Source organism: Callithrix jacchus, chromosome 5 (assembly GCF_049354715.1).
Source record: "Callithrix jacchus isolate 240 chromosome 5, calJac240_pri, whole genome shotgun sequence".
Lineage (NCBI taxonomy): Eukaryota > Metazoa > Chordata > Mammalia > Primates > Cebidae > Callithrix > Callithrix jacchus.
Window position 1 is genome coordinate 139,198,345 of NC_133506.1, and position 26,938 is coordinate 139,225,282.

General features: G+C 42.1%; 1 protein-coding gene across 3 annotated transcripts in view; it reads left to right on the top strand.

The window, feature by feature from the left end:
• The window catches only part of PARP4 (poly(ADP-ribose) polymerase family member 4), a 104,053-nt gene that overhangs the window by 34,305 nt on the left and 42,810 nt on the right, over positions 1-26,938 (top strand). For all 3 annotated transcript variants that reach the window (XM_035302292.3, XM_035302291.3, XM_054256678.2), the window contains 7 exons: positions 687-824; positions 2,522-2,617; positions 9,485-9,668; positions 9,897-10,053; positions 12,147-12,274; positions 18,217-18,348; positions 19,441-19,527. In XM_035302292.3, coding sequence (XP_035158183.1) covers positions 687-824; positions 2,522-2,617; positions 9,485-9,668; positions 9,897-10,053; positions 12,147-12,274; positions 18,217-18,348; positions 19,441-19,527 — 922 coding nt within the window. The remainder of the gene's footprint in view (positions 1-686; positions 825-2,521; positions 2,618-9,484; positions 9,669-9,896; positions 10,054-12,146; positions 12,275-18,216; positions 18,349-19,440; positions 19,528-26,938) is intronic.

Sequence of the window (26,938 nt, forward strand, 5' to 3'; positions counted from 1 at the left end):
TAAACACTTAAAATTACGTATTTGATAACTTTTTTTTGAAATGGAGTCTCACCCTGTCACCAGGCTGGAATGCAGTGGCACGATCTCAGCTCACTGCAGCCTCTGCCCCCGGGTTCAAGTGATTCTCCTGCCTCAGCCTCCCAAGTAGCTGGGACTACAGATATGCACCACCACACCCTGTTAATTTTTGTATTTTTAGTAGAGGCGGAGTTTCACCATGTTGGCCAGGCTGGTCTCGAACTCCTGACCTCTGGTGATCCACCTGCCGTGGCCTCCCAAAGTCCTGAGATTACAGGCCTGAGCCACTGTGAGAGGCTAGAAGTTGCATTCTTTTTTATTTTTATTATTTTTAAGAGACATGGTCTTGCTCTGTCACCCAGAGCAAGAACAATATATTCTATGTATTATATATTTGACAAAATTGGGATTATACTATGTATAAAGTTTTGTAATCAACTTTTAAAGTTTATATTTTACTGTACACTTTACCACATATCCTTGTTTTTTTGAAAAATTTGATTTTTTTAATAGCTGCATAATACTTCCAAGATACGCTGTGTTGTGGCTCATTGAATCCGTTTCCCAATAATGGACATTTGGACCCTTCTGGGCTTTCTTCTGCTATAATGATTCTTTGTTTTGTTTTCAATTATGTAATCTAAAGGCTTTTCTTCTAATTCTTACAGTAAGAGCCCAGTGGATTTCTTGCAGATATTTAGAGTTGGCAGAGTGAATGAAACCACAGAGTTTTTGAGCAGACTTGGCAATGTGAGGCCCTTGTTGCATGGTTCTCCTGTGCGAAACATCGTGGGAATCTTGTGTCGGTAAGAGTCGCCATCTTTATTTCTCAAAATTTTCAACCTCACAAATGTGAGATATTTTACTTTTTTTTCCCTACTCTTTTCTTTTTTTCGAGATGGAGTTTTGCTCTTGTTACCCAGGCTTGAGTGCAATGGCGCGATCTCCGCTCACCACAACCTCCACCTCCTGGATTCAGGCAATTCTCCTAACTCAGCCTCCTGAGTAGCTGGGATTACAGGCATGAGCCACCATGCCCAGCTAATTTTTTGTATTTTTAGTAGAGACCACCATGTTGACCAGGATGATCTTGATCTCTTGACCTCATGATCCACCCGCCTCGGCCTCCCAAAGTGCTGGGATTACAGGCTTGAGCCACCGCACCCGGCCCCTACTCTTTTCTTTATTACATGAGTCTTTTCAGTTAAAATCAACTAGTTTACTGCATTCTGGAAGAAAATTACACACTTTATAATTGTGTAATAATTTGTAATTGAGTGTGTAATTTAAATTATGTATTTATGGCTGGGTATGGTGGGTCACACCTGTAATCCTAGCACTCTGGGAGGCTGAGGCAAGAGGATCACTTGAGGTCAAGGGTTCAAGACCAGCCTGGAAAACCTAGCAAGACCCCATCTCTATTTTTAAAAATTATGTATTTATTATTTTAAATATAGTACATAGGTATGAATTGCTTCTTGAAGACTGTATCATATGAAGAAAAGTGATTCTATATTCATAACTCTTCCATGTGTATCTAATCTCGGGATAGCCCAGTATTTAAAGAGAAGAGTCCAGAAGTTAGAGTGTGCACCAGACAGCGTGACTTATTTATTTGAAACATAACTCTAAGATTCTGTTTGCTTTGAATTACTACTTAATATTCAGGCTGAAACTGAAGTCACAGGAGAATTTAGATTCTATAAGTTCTTAGAAGAAACTTAAGAAACATACAAGATCCACCCGGGGAAAAAAAGGAAAAACAAAAATCCATTAAACTGCTACTGAGGGACTCAAAAGACAACTTGCATTAATCAGAGGATGCCGGTTTTTCTTGGATTAATCTATAAATTTAGTGCTTTCCTGATAAAATTACCAACAAGATTTTTTTAAAGAAATGAAAAGCTGATTCTACAACACATATATTTTTTTTTAATTTTGCAATTACTGGAATAATTCTGGAAAAGAAGCCTAATGAGGGTGATACTAAAATTAAAAACACAGAAGATTTAGGATACGATACTAGTAGATCTTATCTCTGTGGAAGAAAGACAAGTCCTTCAATACTACATATAGAGATAAATGGGTGACCACAAGGAAAGAATGTAAAGTTCGACCCTTACCTCATTTCTCATATGTGTGCTCTACATGGAACAGATATTTAAATATTTAGATCAAACCATAAAAGTATGCTAAATGAAAAGTGGGAGAATCTTTTTAAAATAGTCCTTAAGTAGGGATGAGCTTTCTAAGTAGGACAAAAACCCAAAAGCCATTTTACTAAGTTCATTCAATCTCCTAATGCAAAATTCAAAGAATAGATATTTATCTAATAAAAGGCAGAAATCCCCCTTTACCTGTGTTCCCAGAAACAACCATGGCGTCACCCCGATTGGGGAGTTCTCTGGAAGCCAGAAGTTCAGGAGGAACCTGCCAAAGTTGGGAGCGAGGGAGGATGCTGTCAACATTGGACTTACACCTTATCCTGCCCTTGTCTTTTCAGAGGGTTGCTTTTGCCCAAAGTAGTGGAGGATCGTGGTGTGCAAAGAACAGATATCGGAAACCTTGGAAGTGGGATTTATTTCAGTGATTCGCTCAGGTATGTTTGATCCTTAATCACAGAATCGTTACTGAGTTTTCTTGCTGTGTGTTTTCTTCTGTCTTTTCTTGATGAGGGAGTTTCTCACCCAAAACACAGATTTCTCTGTTATAGATGCCTGGAATACTGTTTCATCTTCAACATCCTTGATAATGTTTAAATCTGCCTTTGGGCCAGACATGGTGGCTCACACTGTAATCCCAGCTCTTTCGGAGGCCAGGGCAGGAGGATTGCTTGAGCCCAGGAATTTAAGGCCAGCCTAGGCAACATAGCGAGACCCCACCTCTATAAGAAAAGATTTAAAAATTGGCTGTGCATGGTAGCACGAATAGAACCCATAGTTCTAGCTATTAGGGAGGCTAAGACGGGAGGGTAACTCAAGTCCAGGAGTTCAAGGCTGGAGTGAGTTATGATTATGCCACTGCAGTCCAGTGTGGGCAACACAGTGAGAAGAACTCCATGTACATCATCTGCCAACCTCATAATTGGTATTGTGACATCATTTTATGCAAGGAAACAGACTCAGGGAGGTCAGGCAACTTGCCTAAGATTGCAGAGCTAATTAAAAGATGGAGACTGAGTTCAAGCCCAAGGCAAAGGATAGTGAGCCAGGATATTTAAAGAGTTCCTACAAATCAATAAGAAAGAAACAAGCAACCCTATAAGCAGATGGGCAAAATGCATGAATGGAAACCTAATAGCAAAGAAAATGAGCTGGGGCCAGGCACAGAGGCTCATGCCTATAATCCTAGCACTTTGGGAGGCTAGGCGGGTAGACTGCTTGAGGTCAGGAGTTTGAGCAGCCCGGCCAATGTGGCGAAACCCCATCTCTACTAAAAATATAAAAATTACCTGGGCATAGTGGGGGAGATGTGTAGTCCTAGCTACTTGGGAGGCTGAAGTAGGAGAATCACTTGAACTCAGGAGACGGAGATTGCAGTGAGCTGGGATCACACCGCTGCACTCCAGCCTGGGTGATAGAGCAAGACCCTGTCTCAGAAAATGAGCTGAGTGTAGTGGCAGACACATGTAGTCCCAGCTACTCAGGAGTTTGAGGCAGAAAGATTGCTCAAGTCCAGGAGTTTGAGATTAGCCTGGGCAACACAGCAAGACCCCATTTCTGAAAAAAACATTTTTTAATTAGCCAGGCATGGTGGTACACACCTGAAGTCCAAGCTGCTCAGGAGGCTGAGGCAGGAGGATTGCTTGAGTCTAGCAGCCCAAAGCCGCAGTGAGCTGTGGTTGCACCACTATATCCAACTTGGGAGACAAAGCCAGACCCCATCTCTTTAAAAAAAAAAAAAAAAGAAAAGAAAAATGAAAAAAGAGAGAGAGATCACTGTAATAACAGAACACGAAATGGTGCAGACGTCCATTGACAGTGGAATGGATCCATAAATTTTGGTGGAGTTCTACATGAAGTCCTATCCTGAAGTTTAAAGAAATGGACTGTGGCTACACATTGAATGGACGAGCCTTAGGACCTTAGTGGAGCAGAAGTTGCTATACGAGGCATAGCGTGGAGATATTGAGGGTCTGGTTCCACACTAATGCAATTAAGCAAGTATTGCAATAAAGTGAGTCACGCACATTTTGGTTTCCCAATGAGTGTAAAAGGTTTACACTCTAGTCTATTAAGTGTGCAATAGCATTGTGTGTAAAAAATGTACATACCTTAATTTAAAAATAATACTTTATTACTAAAAATGCTAGTGATCATCTGAGCCTTCAGTGAGTCATTGTCTTTTTGCTGGTGGAAGGTCTTAGTGTTGATGGCTGCTGACTGATGAGGGTGGTGTTTGCTGGAAGTTGAGGTGGCTATGGCAATTTCTTAAAATAAGACAACAGTGAAGTTTGCCTCAGCAATTGACTCTTCCTTTCATGAAAGATTTGTCTGTAGTATGTGATGCTATTTGTTAGCATTTACCTGCAGTAGAACTTCCTTGAAAATTGGAGTCAATTATCGCAAACACTGCTGCTGCTTTGTCACTAAGTTTATATAATATTCAAAATCCTTTGTTGTCATTTCAACAACATTCACAACATCTTCAGCAGGAATAGATTTCATCTCAAGAAACCACTTTCTTCACTCATTCATAAGAAGCAACTCCTCATTTATTCAAGTTGGATCATCAGATTGAAGCAATTCAGTCTCCTCTTCAGGCTCCTCTTCTAACTCTAGTTCTCTTGCTGTTTCTGCCAAATGTACAGCGACCTCCTCCACTGAAATTTGAACCTCTCAAAGTCACCCAGGATAGTTAGAGTAAACTTCTTTCAAACTCCTGTCAATACTGATATGGTGACCTTCTCCCATAACTCATCAAATGGTCTTAAGGGCAAGGAGAATGGCAAATCCTTTCCAGAAGGTTTTCAATTTACTTTGTCCAGATCCATCAGAGGAATCACTGTCTATGGCAGCTATAGCCCTACAAAATGTATATATTTTTTAGAGTTGGGGGTCTTTCTCCATCCTTGCCCAGGTGAGAGTACAGTAAGATGCAACCATAGCTCCCTGTAACCTCAAACCCCTGGAATCAAGTGATCATCCCACTTCAGACTCCTGGGATTACAGGCATGCCTGGCCAAAATGTATTTCCTTTTTTTTTTTTTGAGATGGAGTTTTACTCTTGTTGCCCAGGCTGGAGTGCAATGGCACAATCTCAGCTCACTGCAACCTCTGCCTCCTGTGTCCAAGCAATTCTTCTGTCTCACCATCCCAAGTAGCTGGGATTACAAGCATATTATAAAGTAGCCACCATGCCTGGCTAATTTTTGTATTTTTAGTAGAGACAAAGTTTCATCATATTAGTCAGGCTAGTCTCAAACTCCTGACCTCAGATGATCCACCCAACTCAGCCTCCCAAAGTGCTAGGATTACAGGCATGAGCCACTGCACCTGGCCCAAAATGTATTTCTTTTTCTTTTTTTTTTTCTCTGAGACAGAGTCGTGCACTGTTGCCCAGGCTGTAGTGCAGTGGCATGATCTCAGCTCACTGCAGTCTCTGCCTCCTGTGTCCAAGCAATTCTCCTGCCTAAGCCTCCCGAGTAGCTGGTACTACAGGCATACACTACCACGCCCAGCTAATTTTTTTTTTTTTATTTTTAGTAGATACGGTGTTTCACCATGTTGGCCAGGATGATCTTGATCTCCTGACCTCGTGATCCACCCACCTTGGCCTCCCAAAGTTCTGGGATTACAGGCATGAGCCACCATACCTGGCCGTATTTCTTAAATAATGAAACTTGAAACCTGAAATTACTCCTTGATCCCTGGCTGCAGAATAAGTTGTGTTAGCAGGCATTAAAACAGCAAACTCCTTGTACCTCTCCATCAGAGCTCTTGGATGACTGGGCACTTTGTCAATGAGCAGTCATATTTTGAAAGGAAACTTTTTTGTTGAGCAGTAAATATCTACATTGGGCTTAAAATTCAGCAAACCATTCTGTAAAGAGATGTGCTGTCATCTAGGTTTTGTTGTTCCATTTATAGAGCACAGACAGAGTAGATTTTGCACAATTCTAAGGGCCCTGGGATTTTTTTGAATGGCAAGTGAACACTGGCTTCAGCTTATAGTCACCAGCTGCTTTAGTCCCTCACAAGAGTCAGCCTGTCATCTGAAGCTTTGAAGCCAGCCATTGACTCCTCTCTAGCTATGGAAGTCCTGGATGGCATCTTCTTCCTAGAAGGCTGTTTGGTCTACATGGAAAATCTGTTGTCTAGTGAAGCCACCTGCATCAATGCTCTTGGCTAGACCTTCTGGAAAACTTGCTGCAGCTTCTACATCAGCACCTGCTAATTCCCTTTGCATTTTTATGTCATGGAGACGACTTCTTTCCTTAAACCTCAGCCAACCTCTGCTGGCGTCAAGCCTTCCTTCTATGGTTTCCTTACCTCTCTGGGCCTTCATAGAATTGAACAGAGTTGGAGCCTTGCTCTGCATTAGACTTAAAAGAATATCGTGGCTAGTTTGATCTTCTATCCAGACCATTAAAATTTTCTTCATATCAGCAATAAGGCCGTTACGCTTATCATTCCTGTGTTCCACTGGAGTAGCACTTTCAATTTCCTTCAAGAATTGTTTCTTTACGTTCACCACTTGGATAACTGTTTGGCACAAGAGGCCTAACTTTCAACTTGTCTTGGTTTTCAACATGCCTTCCTCACTAAGCTTAATCATTTCTAGCTTTTGATTTAAAGTGAGAGACATGTGACCCTCTCTTTCACATGAACACTTAGAGGCCACTGTAGGGTTATTAGCTGGCCTAATTTCAGTATCATTGTATCTCAGGGAATAGGGAGGCCAGAGAAGAAGGAGAGAGCTGGGGAAACCACTGGTCAGTGAAGTAGTCAGAACACACAAAACATTTAACAAGCTCACCACTTTATCTGGGCACAGTTCATCGCACCCCAAAACAATTGCAGTCGTGACCTCACAGATCACTGACCACACATCGCCATTATAGCTGTAATAAAAATGAAAAGGTTTGAAACATTGTGAGAATTGCCAAAATGTGACATACAGACGCAAAGGAAGCACATTCTGTTTAAAGAAGAAAAAATGGCACCAGTAGACCTGGTCTACACAGGGTTGCCACAAACCATCAATTTGTTAAAAAAAGAAAAAAGAAAAGCAATATCTGCAAAGTACAATAAAACAAGGTATGCCTGTATGTGCAAGGCTCAAAAACAAGCAAAGTATACATTACATTATTGCCAGACATATATCTGTGCGTTAATACTATGAAAGAAAATAGGCCAGGCATTGTGGCTCAAGCCAATAATCCCAACCCTTTGGGAGGCCAAGGTGGAAAAATTTCTTGAGGCCAAGAGTTCAAGACCAGCCTGGGCAACATAGTGAGACCCCATGACTACAGAAATGTTTTTAAAATTATGCCAGGTACAGTGGTACACACCTGTAGTCCCAGCCTCAGGAGACTGAGGTGGGAGGATTGCTTGAGTCCACGAGGCTAAGGCTGTGGAGAGCTCTGATTGCACCGCTGCACTCCAGCCTGGGTGAAATAGTGCAAGAGCATGTCTCAAAAAAAAAAGAAGACTGATATTTACAAAAAGGGGACACAGTAAAACCTCTCCCACCTACCAGGGTCCCCTTTGTGGCTCTTCATGGAATAAAAATAATATACACAAAAATCAAGACAGTGATCAGATTACCTCTGGGTAGGAGAGGTGAGCTGTGGGGCAGCATGAAAGTTTTAGGGATGTTCCAGTTCTTAAGCTAAGCAGTAGCTATATGGATATTTATCTTATTATTCTTTAAATATGTGTATTATAAATGCTTTTCCCTATGCACAATACATCAAAGTAAAAATTTTTAGATGTGAATTGAGCCAAATAGCAGTGGATTAAAGAGTAAATGAGGCAGAAGAGACAGTCACTGACCTCCTCTGCCAGAGCGTGATAAGCTAGGAAGGAGTAGAGAGAGCTCCAGGGAGAAGGCCAGGATGGGGCTTAATGAGAAGGAAGAAGCGTGCATGTAAGTTGCAGGGAACGAGCTCTCCAAAGGGGAGAGGGTTATAGAAGGAATGGGGTTATAGAAGGAATATTTTTTTTTCCAGTGGGTGAAACGAAGAAGGGTCATCTGGCCACACTTTTGCATTTTGAACTTGATCTTTAAAAAACAGAGATGCATCTCCAAAGTGTTGTCCCCAAAGGTGTGTCCTAGCCTGTGCTCCTAGTAGCAAGAGTTGCCTTATTGGCCAGGCGCAGGCTCAAGCCTGTAATCCCAGCACTTTGGGAGGCCAAGGTGGGTGGATCACGAGGTCAACAGATCGAGACCTTCCTGGTCAACATGGTGAAACCCCGTCTCTACTAAAAATACAAAAAATTAGCTGGGCATGGTGGCGCATGCCTGTAATCCCAGCTACTCAGGAGGCTGAGGCAGGAGAATTGCCTGAACCCAGGAGGCGGAGGTTGCTGTGAGCCGAGATCACGCCATTGCACTCCAGCCTGGGTAACAAGAGCAAAACTCCGTCTCAAAAAAAAAAAAAAAAAAAGAGTTGCCTTATTAAAGCTGCTGATTCCCGAAGAAAGATAAAACATTTCTCATGTGGATATCATTTGAAGTGTTTGTTTTTCCATTCAGGAGGCTTTGTGAGAGCTCATCTTTCCCTTTGACCAGTTCTTACTCACTTGGTACTCACAGTCCCTACTCCTTTCTGAGCTTTAGTGCTCAGAAGTAAATCTACCTTTTCCTAATTAGTAAGGTGGTGACTTTTCCTTCTCTTTCATCATGCTGGTATTTATGATAGCAAAATGTGTATATGTTAGTAGCTAATGAAGACTGAGGAGAACAGTAGAATTCATTTCCCTCTGGGAACAGTGCTTTGAGCACTGCCTAGGAAAACATAAGGGCAATATACATGTTTGTCACATAGAAATGTGAAATAGGCCAGGCATGATTGCTCATGCCTGTAATCCCAGCACTTTGGGAGGCTGAGGAGGGAAGATCACTTGAACCCAGGAGTTTGAGACCAGCCTGAGAAACATAGTCAGATCCCATCTTTGCAAAAAATTTAAAAAGTTAGCCAGGTATGGTGGTACGAACCTGCAGTCCCAGCTACTCACGAGGTTGAGATGGGAGAATCACTTGAGCCCAGGAGTTCGAGACTGCAATGACTCTAGCCTGGGTAGCAGAGCAAGATTCTGTCTAAAAAAAAGAAAAAGAAATATTAGATAAATAAGTATATAATAAAGTTCTACGTTGAGTCTTTGGAGATATTTCAATAACAGGAAAGTTTAGAACAGTTTACCAGGAAAGTCTTTCAATAATATTTCCTGTTTATGCAATAAAATGTTATTGACAGGTCACTGTAAGCTATAAATATATGTTTATTTCCTTTCACATGCAGTACAAGTATCAAGTACTCACACCCGGGAGAGACAGATGGCACCAGACTCCTGCTCATTTGTGATGTAGCCCTCGGGAAGTGTATGGACTTACACAAGAAGGACTTTTCCTTAACTGAAGCACCACCAGGCTACGACAGTGTGCATGGAGTTTCACAAACAACCTCTGTCACCACAGACTTTGAGGTATTTTCATATCAAGGAACATGCAAAGAAGGTCTTGAATGCTCAAAGAAGAGCCTCAGATTTTTGTTCCTATTTTCATTAAATATGCTTAAGTTTAAATAATTGTTATATATTTACCACATCAATTCAACATATTCTAAACTAGCAAGCATGCTTTTACGAAAACATCTGCCAATACAGGCTTTTTGTTGCTCTTGTTAATCACCTACTGATTTCTGTTTTCTCTAGGATGATGAATTTGTTGTCTATAAAACCAATCAGGTTAAAATGAAATATATTATTAAATTTTCCATGCCTGGAGATCAAATAAAGGACTTTCATCCTGGTGATCATACTGAACTAGAGGAATACAGACCGGAGTTTTCAGATTTTTCAAAGGTTGAAGGTAGGACAATTTTCTTGAATGCTGTTTTATGTTATTATATGTATAGACCTCAAATGTTATATTTTTTCAATGGAATGTATATTTGCATTTGTTATATCTATGACATGATCCATAAGTGTTTTATTTTCTTTCAATCTCAAAATTGTTTTCCACAAATTTCTCTCAATGTTAACATCAGTCAAGCCCCCTGCCTAATATCAAAATAAAGCACTAATTTTAAAATATAAATATAAATTTTTTTTGAGACAGGGTCTCACTCTGTCCCCCAGGCTGGAGTACTGTGGTGTGATCAAAACTCACTGCAGCCTCAAACTCCTGGGTTTAAATGATCCTTCTGACTCAACCTCCCAAGTAGCTAGGACTACCATATGTGACTTTTTTTTTTAGAGACAAGGTCTCACTATGTTGCCCAGGCTGGTCTCAAATTCCTGGCCTTAAGTGATCCTCCTGCCTCGGCATCCCAAAGTGCTGGGATTACAGATGTGAGTCACCATGCCCAGCCTTATTTCCTTTTTTATCTTGCTTACATAAAAATCAGGATGTTTGAGAAAGGTTAAGCGGTCTCAGAATTCCATGTGACTTCATTAACACATTGCAGGTGAGCTTATCCTCTTCAGTGAAAGTCAAGGCTAAAACCTGTGGAACCTTGCTAAGATGTCATGGTGCAGAAAATATAATGGGGTGGGCAGAATAGACAGCAGACCCGCTGTCGAGTGAGGAAGCCTGGGGTTTGAGTGTCGCCCTGCCACCCTGCAGTCTTAAAACTGCATGACATTTTGCAATCCACCTTCTCTCCAACGGGAATGAGAGCAGTACCCGCATGACAGAACTGCTGTAAGGGTTGAAGGGGAAATTGAAGGCACTGAGTAAATTGTCAGGTGTGGTGCATGTGTTAGCAGCTGTAGTACGCACATACAAGAGGGTGTCCATTTTTCAGATTATCACAAGCCCAAACAATTACAGTATTAATTAGTAGGACTGTAAAAACACATTAACACTTTTGGCCGTGCTCAAATTCTTTTTTATCAGAAATGCGTGAGTTCATGTATGCTCAGAGGTGACTCCAATTTTTTCTCTGGGAATCATTAAATGAAATATCTGGTAAGACGATATGTATTTATATTTCCTAACCTTATCTGTATGTTTGTACCACTTAGAATAGGATGTGAACATTTTTCAATATGCTGTCGTAGGAGCTGACTCAGTCTTCCGTAGGTTGCTTCATGTCATGCCAGAATGCTTATGTAGTACCATAAATGATAGTGACTGAGCCTTTCTACATTACAAACCAGGGAACGCAGACACCTGGATTCAGGCTTCAGCCACATTCGAGACAGTCTGAAGACCTCTTTGTATTTGTGTGTATGTTTAAATGTATGTCAAGTAATGCTAAATTTTCAAGAGGACACGCCATAGTCTCTACATTAAAAACGCAGAAGGGCATATGCCTGTAGTCCCAGCTACTCGGGAGGCTGAGGCAGGAGGATTACTTGAGCACAGGAGTTCAAAACCAGCCTGGGCAACATAGTGAGACCCGCATCTCTACCAAAAAAAAAAGGAGAAAAGAAAAAAAATTAAGCAGATGTGTCTTTAAAAAAAAAAGCAGGCCATGTATGGTGGCTCACGCCTATAGTCCCAGCACTTTGGGAGATCAAGGCAGGTAGATCCCTGAGTCCAGGAGTTCAAGACCAGCCTGGGCAACATGGCTAAACCTCATCTCTACAAAAAACACCAAAAAATTAGCTGGGCATGGTGGTGTGTGCACCTGTAGTCCCAGCTGCTCCAGAGGCTGTGACAGGAGGATCATCTGAGCCAGAGAAGACGAGTCTACTATGAGCAGAGATTGTCCCACTGCACTCCCACCTGGGTGACAGAGTGAGATGTTGTCTAAAAAAAAAGGCAGAGGGCAACTCCCATTTTTCTCATGTGCATTCACTTGCTTTTCAGAATTAGCTATTGAAAATCATAAAATGCTATTTGTCTATTTTCCCTAAAATATAATGCCTGAAGGCATGGAGAGGAATAAAGATAAAAATCACAAAAAATAGAGAGGGATGGTTTTGAAAGCTAATGGAAACATTTTTAATGTTTAGATTATCAGTTACCAGATGCCAAAACTTCCAGCAGCAGCACCAAGGCTGGCCTCCAGGATGCCTCTGGGAACTTGGTTCCTCTGGAGGATGTCCACATCAAGGGCAGAATCATAGACATTGTAGCCCAGGTATGTTGTTCGTGGCTTTATGATACTTAAACTACATGGATGTAAACCATAAATGAGAATCTGATTGCAGTTAGGTGAACTGAAGGAAATAGATACATTTCTAAATTCATTTATTCAAGAGGTATTCACTGTGCACTCCACGCCAGGGACAATCTAGGCTCTAGGCATCCAGCAATGCACAGTACAAGATCTCTGCCCATGTGGAGCACATACCTTGTGGAAGAACAGGCAGTAAACATGATGAATGAGTGAAACACAGCACATGTTAGATGGGGGCAGGTGCTAAAGAGAAAGATGAAAGCAGGAGGGGATAGGAGCTGTGAAAGATGGGGCTTTGAACCTGTAAATAGAATGGCCCAGGAGGCCTCCCTGAGAAGGTGATGTCTGCATACAGACCTGAAGGAAGTGGGGGCTCACCTGTGTGGACATCGGGGGATGCTTATCCCAGGCAGCAGGAGCAGCACATGCCAAGGGCCTGAGGTAGGAGGCTGGTCTGGTCCAGGCAGGCCAAGGAGGCCACTGTGGCTGCAGTACAGTGGAAAGGGGAGAGTCCATGGGGACTGAGTCAGAGACATGAGGGGCTCTCACATCAGGACACAGGTCATGCTGTCCTTGACTCTGAGTGAAATGGAAGCTTCTTGATGTTTGGCAGAGGAACGACAGGAATAGACCTTTGTTTTAACGGGCTTACTCTGCCATATTGGGAACAGGAAGAGGACCAGTTGGAAGAAATGTTAGGTCAAGTTCCCTGGAAAACAGACTCTGGATGAAATTTGTCTTCAGGAAGCTTGTGGGACTGTGCCTATGGGAGTGGCACCTGTGACGGAGTGAGGGAGGCAGGATGTGGCAGAGGAGACAACAGAGTCCTCAGATGATCTTGGGGGAAGCTCTGGGCCAGAATGGTCCTTGAGAGAAAGTCTGAATAGGCAAGGGGGTTGGGCTTTATAGCCCCACTGGGGCCAGGCCTGGGATGTGCGCTGCTCCGGGGAGGGGTCAGAACCTTGGCTAAGGCTGTTTGTCTTTGGCTGAGGATGGTTCCTGGGGAGTGGCCCCATGGGTGACACTCCTAGCAGTCTCGGACCTGAAGGGGACACTGAGGGCCTAGTGTCACATCCCATAGACGAGATGATTGACAGAATTCAGTTAAGGGAGCTGGCAACGTGGAGAAGAATGTTTGCAGTGGAGCTGTAGGAAGTGATGGAATCTGCCAAGGCCTGAGCGCAGGGCTAATCAGATCAATGGGGATGGGACACGAGAGAAAGACAGTGGCCCAGATGACAGCAAGGTGTTTGCCCTAAACAACTAGAAGGATCATGTTTGCCCTTTCTAGAATGGGCAGAGTCACGGGAGGGCAGGTTGGGGGACCATCAGGAGTTTATCTTTGGCCAAATAGGTCTTGTTGACTACCTACGACCAGGGAGGAGACCCAGGCTGCACTTATAACTGGAGAGTCAGCAGCATTCAGATAGTGTTTAAAGTCAGCCCAGATTGAATACCCAGAGAATCAGTAGAGAGAACAGAGACCAACGTGGAGAGTTATGGGCGCAGGCTGAGTCAGACATGGAGCCCAAGAGGCAGTGGCTGTGGAGACACGAGGCCAGCTGACCAGGGAGGGGAGGAAAGGCTGCTGTGGGTCTCATGAATAACAACCCAGCCCTGACCTTTGGATTTAGCAGTGAGATCGTTGGTGACCTTTGCCTTTTGATGGTGTGGTGGGGGTGAAAGGCTGATCAAAGTGAGTTCAAGAGAGAATGGAAAGAAGAATTGGGAGACAGAGGAGAGAAGATGAGACAGCACCTGAAGAGAAGTGGGATTGAGTGTTTTTCCACTCCAGGAGCAGTGGCTCAAGCCTGTAATCCCAGCACTTTGGGAGGCCGAGGCGGGTGGATCACGAGGCCAAGAGATCGAGACCATTCTGGTCAACATATTGAAACCCTGTCTCTACTCAAAATACAAAAAATTAGCTGGGCATGGTGGCGCGTGCCTGTAATCCCAGCTACTCAGGAAGCTGAGGCAGGAGAATTGCCTGAACCCAGGAGGCGGAGGTTGCGGTGAGCCGAGATCCCGCCATTGCACTCCAGCCTGGGTGACAAGAGGGAAACTCCGTCTCAAAAAAAAAAAAAAAAAAAAAAGACACAAGAAACAGCAGCATGTGTGGGAGTCAGCACAAGAGGGAAACCTGGCGATGTGGGGGAGGGGAATTGCTGGAGACCTTTCCTTCTCTGCGCTCTTTTCTATGTTTTATTGCATAAATAGGAGATATTGTTGACTTTCCTGGTAAACAGTTCTGAATTTTACTTTTAGTGAAATAGCTCCAAAGCCTCCATTTAGAACTTTTTTATTCCCTTATTTATTTAACATTTCCATGTAACAAGCATATATATTGTCCTTATGTTGTGCCAGGCGGTGCTCTAAGCACTTTCTTCTCAGAGAAAGATGAATTCTACTGTTTTCCCAAATCTTTTTTAGCTACTAAAATATACACATTTTGCTACCTTATATACCAGGGTAGTGGCTGAGTGCAGTGGCTCGTGCCTGTAATCCCAGCACTTTGGGAGGGAGGCTGAGGCAGGAGGGTCACTTGAATTCAAGAGTTCCAGACCAGCCTGGGGAACATGAAGAAATCCACCTCTACAAAAACTGGTTGAGCGCGGAGGCATACATCTGTAGTCCCATCTACTTGGGAGGCTGAGATGGGAGGATGGCTTGAGCCCAGAGGCAGAGGTTACAGTGAGCTGAGATTGCACCACTGCACTCCAATCTGGATGATAGAGTGAGATGCTGCTTCAAGAAAAAAAAAAAAAAACCAGGGTGTTGAAAGAGAAGGAACAAACCCTACCTTATTAAATTATCTACAGTAAAGCTCAGAAAGAGTATTAAATACCAAATGAGTAAAAACTGGTCAAAGCGAAAGGCAAGCATCACAGGAGGGTTATCTAATGTGGGTGCTGGGGTCACAGCCAGGTGCTTGCAGCAGGCTCGTCATCCACAGTCACAGGATGGAAGGCAGCATCAGGGGTGCCAGGTGGCCAGATGCAGTAACCAAGGTGGAGCTTGGAAAGTTTTTGGTTTGAAAACTGAAATTGAATGGGTTTGCTAAGATTTGACCTCATCATTAGCTTCTAACACTGAAGATTGCATTGAACAACCATAAAGGCCTTTTAGGAGAATAAGGACATTTAAGTACAGTGCCATAATGTTCTGATCCCTGTAGAGGGAAATTAGTTCTTTTTTGTTGTTGTTGTTGTTGTTGTAGAAAGTGATTTTATTTAAAGAGAGAGAGAAACAGGAGAAGGACAGAGAAAGAAACTGCTAACTCACACTGAGTGACAGAATCCAGAAAGATGGAATCCAGGAGAGGAAAGCAGCTTCCACACTGAGTGGAAGGGAACAGAGAGAGATGGAGTTTAGGAGGGGAAGACAGGCTTCCATGAGAGTGTGGAAGGGGACCCCAGAGGGGAAATCCAAGGGAGAGAGAGAAAGATGGCTTCCATGAAAGGAGTGTTTGTGGAAGGGGACCCAAACATGGAGTCCCAGGAAATTAGTTCTATTTCAGTGATCACCTTTAACTAGGGAGATGGGGTGTCGGGTGAGAAAAGCAGTTTGGATATAGCTGACTTCCGCCCCTGGGCCCACTCTGACCCATGCACACATCTTCTAGGCAGCTCAGGTCAACATCACAGACTTTGAAAAGACCTAGATGTGAGTTCATGGGACATGTTCTAACTCTGCTAATCCCTTTGGCATCGCTTAGGAGCTGTAAACACAGTGGTTACCACTTCCAAAAGTCAGGCCCTCAGCCGAGTTTTCCACATGCAGTGTTTAATTCTCCCAGACTCCATGAGTCAAGTGCTGTAATTATGCCCCTTGTTTGTATGAGGATGCTGAGGCCCAGGGACAAACACTGTGATAAAGCCCAAATTCGAACTCAGATCATTCTGATTCCCACGTCAATGTTCTTAACCACTACACCATAGTGCAGCTTGATGGATTGTACAAAGCAAAGGTTCTGGGGTTTGAAAGGCTGACCTTTGAATTCTTGCTTATTCTTTCTAGTGCTATGAGCTTGGGAACGTTACTTAACTTCTTTGCCTTTTCCTCGTGTGTAAAATGGAAATAATAATATCTGCCCATCAGTGTTGTTCCTATTAGATCTAATAAATGCAGAGGACTTAGAGCATTGTTTTTATTTACACAACAAATCGTGACTAGGTTACAGGGAGAGGCGTGTGTCCTCCATGCCTTACTTGGGATTAGACAACTTATACCATTTGATATTTCAAACCGAAAGAGGCCTGTTCCCTGGGAAAGTTTGCCCAAAAATAACTCTCGATTTAGCAGTGAATTTCTCACTCAGTTTATGATGAAACAGCCAGACTATAGATGGAGCTTAAGTATCCAAGCAGAGGCTGAGTTGCAGACTTTTTATATGTGCATGGCTCCTACATTTTGACCCTTCTTAGAATAGTTTAATGATGTTAAGCTTAGTTACATAATGGTTTTATCTAATGGAAGAAAATTAAGATGTCAAAATTTGCTACACTATATTAGTTTCTGCTGTAAGGCCTGGTAAAAATTCTTTTATTATTATTCCCTAAAATTATTGACCTTTGTGAGTGCCCAGCCACAGTATGATGATATACAAAGAGAGTGCAGCTGACAGGCCTGATGTCTGGGGACTCCCACGCAAAAGCAGGCCTGCTAACTAGAACAGGCAGGACAGCTGCTGAGTAAGAAGAAATGTTAGTCTAAACCAAGTACAATTGGATAGTGATCTCGTTCCTCAGACTCAGGGCAAGGATATGTGCCTTTGAGGTTTGGTAAAACTGTGGAAATCCAAGAGAGGAAGAAAAGGGGTTCCATGCACATTCAAGAGGACAGTGTGTGATGTCCTCCCAGTCCGTGTTAGGTAGGCCCCAGTCCCAGTGGCTCCGCACCAGGCGCACTCTGGCCATCGCACGCAGCATCGCCCAGATCACTGAGAAACTCCAGAATGCACCTCTGTTTCATCTTGGGCAGCTGGCCAGAACGGAATTTCAGGAATTCCACTGGCAAGGGATTCTGTCTCCAGGAGGGTGCTGACCTGCTGATTTGGGGAGACTCCAATTGCTTATATTAATAAGGACTCCTTGAAAAATTGTGCCTGGCACCCTACACACCCTCAGGGCAGCCCAGCTTGCAGCAAATCCAGGTGTGGACAATATTTTCAAAGAAGTTAGATTCTATTTTCATTTTTGTCTCTTCCCTGGATTCTTGATAACAGATTATTAAATATTTTTGGCTTATTATTTTCACATGTTTAAAATCTTACTGTTTATTATGCATCTAAGGAGTTTATTCTTTATTTTCAAATATTTAAAGCTTCCTGCTTTTCCTGAGTGAGGGAGGGTGAAAAGAGTCTATTAGAAAGATGAATTAGATAATAGAAACAACAGAGAGGAGTGGAGAAGACTTGATTCTGGAAGAACTAAGGCCGGAAGAGATGAGGAGCTGGATGAGGGCTCTGTAGAGAGGGGAAAGCCACAGAGAGGTCCCCAGGAGGAAATGCCAAGACCTGAGAGCCGATAGGACAGAAGGACTGTTCTGAAATCGTTTCCAGCCCACATGGTGCTAAGGAGGCATCAAAGCCCACAACACGAAAGGGGCGATTTTCCAGCCATCTCAGCAAAAGCCATATTGCGCCCGCTAAGTCAGGGTTGGTAAGACTTTGGGTGACTTATATTCCAGTCAGACATGTATGAACCAAACTATGGTACTGGTGCATTTTATCACATGACACGGGCTCTCCATTGTAGAAGGGAAGCCAGGGTTGGGAATTTGAGGGACGTGATACAAATGCAAGGCATTTCAAATAAATATGCAAAATCATTTTCATTCATTGTTGTTCCTGCAGATGTTGTCCATGTGGTCTCATCACATGTATGGATTGTTTTCTTCTTCAGGTCATTGTTTTTCAGACATACACAAATAACAGTCATGTGCCCATTGAAGCAAAGTATATCTTTCCTTTGGATGACAAAGCTGCTGTGTGTGGCTTCGAAGCCTTCATCAATGGGAAGCACATAGTTGGAGAGGTAAGGGGAGAAGATGCATCATGCCCGCGCTCTGCTTTCAAAGTCAGCTTCCGTTTCCCAGAATCTTCGTTTTCTGAGTACCCATGGCTATGAAGTTGAGTAGCAGCCTTATCATAAAACGAGAATATTCTTTGAAGAACCAGTTCCTGCACAGTGAACCTCCCTGAAACATCCCTCCCTGGTGAATGGTTTCTACCCCTCTCCGTCCAATCTTCATTGTCGGTGTCTTGTACATTCTTAGCCTTGGCACTGTTAAGAGTGATTTCAATATGAAAAGATTAAGAGGGCCAGGTGCAGTGGCTCATGCCTGTAATCCCAGCAGTTTGTGAGGCTGAAGCAGGCCGATCACTTGAGGTCAGGAGTTCAAGACCAGCCTGGCCAACATGGTGAAACCCCATCTCTACTAAAAATACAAAAGTTAGCCAGGCATGGTGGCATATGCCTGTTAATCCCAGCTACTCAGGAGGCTGAGGCAGGAGAATCACTTGAATCCAGGTGGCATAGGTTGCAGTGAGCCAAGATCATGCCTCTATACTCCAGCCTGGGCAACAGAGTGAGACTTTTTCTCAGAAAAAAAGAAAAAAGTTTAAGAGAGGCACACTGGAAAATTGGTGAAGCCCTTGTTATATATTTTTGTAAAACCTGATCCCCGGAATCATGTTATAAATGAAATGAAAGCTATTGTAACTTTCTAAAAAACAAACAACAACAAAAAAAACAACAGCTGATTAATTCTTTGTTTATTGTAAGGACTAGCCCACAGTTGCAATTATAAACTACAATTTACTAAATTTAAAGTAATTATTTTTTTTTGTTCAACATAAACTCCCAACCAAAAAAAATGTTTCACTATTGATTTTGAAATATATTGGTCCCAACTTAAAGAGAATTCTCTTTAGTTGGCCTTTTCTGGTTCAAATTCTCATCAAATAGGTATATTTCGATGATCACTTTAAACAAGTTTCCATTCATTTTACTTAGACTCAGTTTTCAGTTTCTGCCTGGGTTTTAATAAACATTGATGTTGTTTTCTTTATTAAAGCCTGAAGTCACTCTTCATGTAAGGAATGATTGAAAAATCATCTTTTCCAGATTAAGGAGAAGGAAGAAGCTCAGCGAGAGTACCGAGAAGCCGTGAGCCGGGGTGATGGCGCTTACCTGATGAGCCAGGATGCCCCGGTATGGCTTGGTGTGCTTGCTGCATGCATACACAAAAGGGAAAGAGTCCGAACGAGACTTGAAATATGCAATTCATGCTACAGGCTGAGATAATTTACACTGTTATAGGCCCCAGAGTTTCACTTGCTGTGAGTTAGAGAAAGCCACGCCAGTGAGACCCATTTGATTTATCCAAACAAAGGAGGAAATGGCTTCAGTAGTTCCAGACAAACAGGAAGAGAGCTAGGCCCATCATTGGGAACTGAGTCTCCCAGAAGGAATGACCGACAAAAATATAACATTTGAGGTATATAACTTTCATCTTCTGAAAAGAGTGTGATATATTGTCCAGGCACGGTGGCTCACACCTGTAATCCCAGCACTTTGGGAGGCCGTGGCAGGAGGATCGTCTGAGGTCATGAGTTCAAGAAGAGCCTGGTCAACATGGTGAAATCCCATCTCTACTAAGAATACAAAGATTAGTCAGGTGTGGTGGCGGGCACCTATGATCCCAGCTACAGGGGAGGCTGTGGCAGGAGAATCGCTTGAACCCAGGAGGCAGACGTTTCAGTGAGCCAAGATTGTGCCGTTGCATTCCATCCTGGGCAACAAGAGCAAAATTCCATCTCAAAAAAAAAAAAAGTGTGATATATTTACAGTTTTCCTGGACGTAAGCTTACCTAGCAGATGGTCCAGTCATAAAGCAGGGAGGCATTTCTGCCAGGTCCTGTGCAAGCCCAGCTCCTGTGCTTTTAGGTGATTAGCTTTAGCGGCGATGTGACGTGGACAGTGTGGAAGAAGGAACAGCTGGCAGGTCCACTAGACTACTTTCCTTAAGTATCAGATGTTTTCACGAGGCCTCTGGCAGGTGCTAGATTGTGTGTAGTCAGAGTCTAACTCTACTGCAGGTATTTTAGTTGTTTTTGCAGATGGGACCGTATGTTTGAGTGTCACCTCTGAGGGTGACACATTGCCATGGTGTTTTGAAAATTTAATGTTTGCTGGGGCTATGTGCACATTAAAGATTAGTATAGATCTAAGGGGTAAATTATTGCTTTGACATCTAAGATATCCACTTTCAGGATGGGAATAAGCAATGAAGAGGTGATTATTGAACAGTTAACAATGCTAGCTTCATGTACGGCCAAACTATGTATAGAAGCCTGGGGTTCATTTGAGAGGCTGCCGCTTGATAGTATCACATTATCCTCATATGTAAGTTGGAGAATGTTTCCTCCTCAATACCTACAGATTTTCGTAGGAATATGGTCCATAAGAAAACAGTCTTCACAAAAGATATTACCTATGGGTAAAGTCTGATCAGAACTATTGCTAACCCAAGCTTTCAGGTCTCCCAGAATGTATTGACATCTTGTGACTATAATGTTCTCATATTAAAATATATGGTTTTCATGTGTTTTTATATAAATACCGTATATGCTAGGTGCAGTGGCTCATACCTGTAATCCCAGCAGTTTGGGAGGCCAAGGCAGGAGGATCACTTGAGCCCAGGAGTTTGAGGCTGCAGTGAGCTGTGATCATACCACTACACACCAACCTGGGCAACAGAGCAAGATTCTCTCTCTAAACAAACAAATCTTAGCGTAGGAATCCCTCCATCTAAGCTTTGCCTGCCTTCCCCCAGGAAAGATCCATGGTTTCATTTTCCCATGGCAACCTGAACATATTTATCTTATAACTCTTAATATGCTATTTGTAAATATAGATGCCTAGCTTGTAATCCCCAATATTTAAGTGTGGAAGTAACAGAAAGGGATGATTAATGGTAAAATAAAGAGAAAATGGTGGTGCCAAAACCAAGGATGAAGTCAGTGCCCAGCTGGGACGATTTATGTCCTCCCAATTGCCAGTTAAATGGCAGTGTTTCCAAAACCTCAATTTATGTGACCATTTGATGATTTTCTCCTTTTCAAAACATCTAGACTTACTTATTACCGTAAGCATATACTATTTAGATAGCATACTGTCAAGTTTTGCTGCTTTATCCAATTCGATAGTTTCTGCACTTTGTATTTTTTAGATCATTTTCATTTAATACAATTACTGATCTGGTGGGATTTATATTTACCATTTTGCTAGTTGTTTTCATTTGTACCATTTGTTCTTTGTTCCTTTCCCTCTCTTTTCCTGCCTTCTCTTGTATTTGTTTTCAAATGATTCCACTGTATCTCCATTATTGGCTTATTAATTCTCTCTCTCTTTCTCTCTCTCTCTTTTTTATTTTTTCTTGAGACAGAGTCTCACTCTGTCACCCAGGCTGGAGTGCAATGGCGTGATTTTGGCTCACTGCAACCTCTGCCTCCTGAGTTCAAGTGATTCTCCTGTCTCGGCCTCCCAAGTAGCTGGGATTACAGGCACGCGCCACCACACACAGCTAATTTTTGTATTTTTAGTAGAGATGGGGTTTCATCATGTTGGCCAGGCTGATCTCAAACTCCTGACCTCAAGTGATCTTCCTGCTTCTACCTCCCAAATTGCTGAGATTACAGGCGTAAGCCACCATGCCCAGCCAATTGTATCTCTCTTAAAATGTTTTTATTGTTGGCCAGGTGTGCTAGCTCATGCCTGTAATCTCAACATTTTAGGAGGCCAAGATAGATGGATCACTTGAGCCGGGAGTTCAAGACCAGCTTAAGCAACAAGGTGAAACCCCAGATCTACAAAAAATACAAAAATTAGCCGGATGTGGTGACATGTGCCTGTAGTCCCAGGTACTTTAGGAGCTGAGATAGGAGAATCACTTGAACCTGAGAGGTTGAGGCTGCAATGAATTATAATGGCACCACTGTACTCTAGCCTGGGCAACAAAGTGAGACCCTGTCTCAAAAAATTTAAAAAAAAAATTTTTTTTGATTGTTGCTCTAAAACCACATGTTAAATATGTGTTAAATATGGTAGCCACTGATTACATGTAGATATTTACATTTAAATATAAAATAAAATGTTTCATGTGTCCAGTGGCTATCTTATTACTTAGCGCATATATAGAACGTTTTTTATCATTGTAGAAAGTTACATCGGTCAGCACTGCTTTAGGGTTTACTGCTGTATACATTTTAACTTACTACATTCAGCCTACAACATTATACTACTTCATGTATAAGAACCTTACAATCAGTATACAACTAGTCTACTTTCATTTCTTTTTTCCCATATCCTTTGTGATATTGTTGTTGTGTATTTTGTTTCTTCACATATTATAAATCCTACAACGTGTCATTATATATTCAACTATCTTTTTTTAAAATTTTAAGTTCTGGGATGCATGTGAAAGATATGCAGGTTTGTTACATAGGTAAATATGTGCTGTGGTAGTTTGCTGTACCTATCAACCCACCTAGGTATTAAGTGCCACATGCATTAGCTATTTATCCTGATGCTCTCCCTCCCCTCTTCCATGTCTTTGCTATTGTGAATAGTACTGCAATGAACATACACATGCATATATCTTTGTAATAGAATGATTTATATTCCTTTGGCTATATACCCAGTAATGGGATTGGTGGGTCAAATGGTATTTCTGGCCAGGCATGGTGGTGCACACCTATAATCCCAGCACTTTGGAGGGCCAAGGCAGGTAGATCACCTGAGGTCAGGAGTTCGACCTCCAACCAACATGGTGGAATCCCATCTCTACTCAATACAAAAATTAGCCGGGTGGTGGTGCATCCTTGTAATCCCAGCTACTTGAGAGGCTGAGGCAGGAGGATCACTTGAACCCAGGAGGCAGAGGTTGCAGTGAGCTGAGATTGTGCCATTGCACTCCAGCCTGGGCAGCGAAACTCTGTCTAAAACAAACAAAAAGGTCTTTGAGGACCACACTGTCATTCATAATGGTTGAACTAATTCACATTCCCACCAACAGTGTAAAAGCATTCCTATTTCTCCACATTCATGCCAGCATGTTTCTTGATTTTTTTAATAATCACGTTTCTGACTGGCATGAGAGGGTATCTGATTGCGGTTTTGATTTGTGTTTCCCTAATGATCAGTGATGATGAGCTTTTTTTCCATATGTTTGTTGGTCACGTATATGTCTTCTTTTGAGAAGTGTCTGTTCATGTTCTTTGTCCACTTTTTAATGGGGTTGTTTGTTTTTTTCTATTAAGTTTGTTTAAGTTCCTTGTAGATTCTGGATATTAGACCTTTGTCAAATTGTTAGATTGCAAAAATTTTCTCCCATTCTGTAGGTTGTCTGGTCACTCTGATGATAGTTGTTTTTGCTGTGTACAAGCTCTTTCATTTAATTAGATCCCATTTGTCAATTTTTGCTTTTGTTGCAATTGCTTTTGATATTTTCATCATAAAATATTTGACTGTGCCTATGTCCTGAATGGTATTGCCTACATTTTCTTCTAGGGTTTTTATACTTTTTGGTTTTATATTTAAGCCTTTCCATCTCAAGTTAATTTTTATGTAAGTTTAAAGAAGGGGTCCAGTTTCAATTTTCTGTATATGGTTAGCCAGCACCTACAGGGAATCCTTTTCCCATTGCTTTTTTTTGCCAGGTTTGTGAAGATCAGACGGTTGTAGGTGTGCAGTCTTATTTCTGAGATTGCTATTTTGTTCCATTGGTCTATGTGTCTGTTTTTACCAGTACCATGCTGTTTTGGTTACAGTAGCCTTGTAGTATAGTTTGAAGTCTGGTAATATGATGCCTCCAGCTTTGTTCTTTTTGCTTAGGATTGTCTTGGCTATACAGGCTCTATTTCGGTTCCATATAAATTTTAAACTAGTTTTTTCTAATTCTGTGAAGACTGTCAGTGGTAGTTTAATGGGAATAGCATTGAAGTTATAAATTACTTTGGGCAGTATGGCCATTTTCACAATATTGATTCTTCCTATCCACAAGCGTGGAATGTTTTTCCATTTGTTTGTGTCCTTTCTGATTTCCTTGAGCAGTGGGTTGTAGTTCTCCTTGAAGAGGTCCTTCACTTCCCTTGTTAGCTGTATTCCTAGGTATTTTATTCCCTTTGTAGCAACTGCGAATGGGAGTGGATTCATGATTTGGCTCTCTGCTTGTCTGTTGTTGGTGTATAGGAATGCTTGTGAATTTTGCACATCGATTTTTGTATCCTGAGACTTGCTGAAGTTGCTTATCAACTTAAGAAGCCTTTGGGCTGAGACAATGGGGTTTTCCAGATACAGGGTGCTGAGAGGATGGGGTTTTCTAGACAGGATCTTATCATCTGCAAACAGAAACAGTTTGGCTTCCTCTCTTTCTATTTCAATAATCTTTATTTCTTTATCTTGCCTGACTGTCCTGGCCAGAACTTCCAATACTGTGTTGAATAGGAGTTATGAGAGAAGACATCCTTGTCTTGTGCTGGTTTTCAAGGGGAATACTTCCAGCTTTTGCCCATTCAGTATGATATTGGCTGTGGAGGTTTGTCATTAATGGCTCTTATTATTTTGAGGTGTGTTCCATCAATACCTCATTTACTGCAAGTTTTTAACATAAAGGGATGTTGAAGTGTATCAAAGGCCTTTTCTATGTCTGTTGAGGTAATCATGTGGTTTTTCTCCTTTAGTTTTATGTGATGATCAACCATCTTTTAAAGCAATTAAAAATAAAGAAAATGTCTTACATTTATTCTCAATTTTATCATTTCTGGTGCCTTTCATTTCTTTGTATAGATACAAAGAAATCTTCCTTCTGCTTGAGAAGTTTGATTGATTGATTGGTTGATTTTTACTGCAAGCATGCTAGCAAGGAGTATGTTCATTTTTTATCTAATAAAGTCTTTCACCTTCATTTTTTAAAGATTTTTTTGCTAAACATGGGATTCCAGGTGACAGTTTGTTTTCCTTTCAGCAGTTTAAACATGTTACTTCATTGTCTTCTTGCTTATATGGTTTCCGACCAGACGTCAGCTCTAATTTTTGTGTTGTTCTTCTGTATGTGAAAGTATGTTTTCTCTCAAGCTACCTTCAAGATTCTCTTTATCTTTAGTTTTCAGTAGTTTGACTATGATGTGTTTATGTTATTTTAAAAAATTATTGCTTATCTTGCTTAGAGTTCTCTTGAGTTTGGATTGTCTCACATTCATTTTGGGACAGTCTTGACCCTTATATATTGAAATATTTCTTCTCCCTCATTCTCTCTGTCTCTTTTCTCCTTCTGAGACTTCAATACATATATGTTAGACCGTTTGATATTGCACCACAGCTTTTGGAGCTCTATTTTTTCACCTTTATTTCTTGTTGCATTTTATTTTGGATAATTTCTATTGACCTAACTCGAAGTTCATTCATTCTTTTCTCAACTATTCTCAGTCTGCTGATCAGCTTGTCAAATTCTTCAGCTTTGATAATATGTCTGTTTCTAGCATTTCTGACATTTAAAAAATACAATTTAATTTCTTTAATGAAAGGCTCGGTCTATTCATGTATTAACTGTAGTCCTGTCTGTTTATTGCAGTGTCATGGTCATCTCTGAATCTGCCTGTTAATTGCTTTATCTTGACATTGAGTCATTTTTTTGCTTGCTTAAAAAAAAGGGTATATTTTGGAATTTGTGATTGAATGCTGGGCATTGTTTCTAAAAGAAGAGAGACTGAAATAAATGGCCTGTATGTCCAGAAATGGCAACTCCTGTTCTTTCAGGTTTGTGTAGGGGTTGAAGAGTTGAGTTTGAGTTTTGCTGTTGTTATCATTACTCTCCGTTGTTATTATTACTCTTGGTCTCAAATTCCTCCAGTGCTGGGCCGCCACTACCTTGTGCCTGTTGGGCCTGGATACGGAATAATTCTTACTGGGGTTCGTGCTTCACTCCCACCTTTCAGCAGGCGCTACACACCATCCCACAGAGGTGGGTACAGCAACTCTTCCCCTCCCCCAGCACTAGGCTGCTGTTGCTTGATATGCTGTACTAGGCTCCTGGTGCATCAGGGGCATTCTTCTGGTTCAGCCTCAGTCTTAGGCAGGGCCTGCAGTCCTGGACCTTAGGGTGGGAACTTCTTAGTATTTCTGTTCATTCTCCTTCTTTAGTGGCAGCCAAATTCTGCCTTGTGTCTGTTAAGAGTTATCTGGGGGACAGTTTCCTGCCTTTCCCCCCCTTGTAGCAACTCCTGCTTTGGCCTAGTACAGGGTCCTGGGCCTAGGAGGATGTCATCCCCTACCCCATAGGGAGGTAGCTGTTTCTCTCAGAAGCATGAAGCTTTACCTGGGCACGGGGGTAGTAAGGAAGGCTTCTGATCCCTGGTTTGCTTCTGCCCCTTCGCCTCAGCCCTGTAAGTGAGAGTTTGCTGCCCTTCCGCCTGCAGCTGGAGGTTTTTGCATGTGGGGGAAGGACCCAGGGAAGTGGTCCCACACCCCCCACACCTGCTCCACAGAGAGGTGCTCTACTTGGTCTCCTGCCCTGCCCAGCCTTTCCAGTGGGCCCAGTGGAAGGCTGGAGAGATGTGGGAAA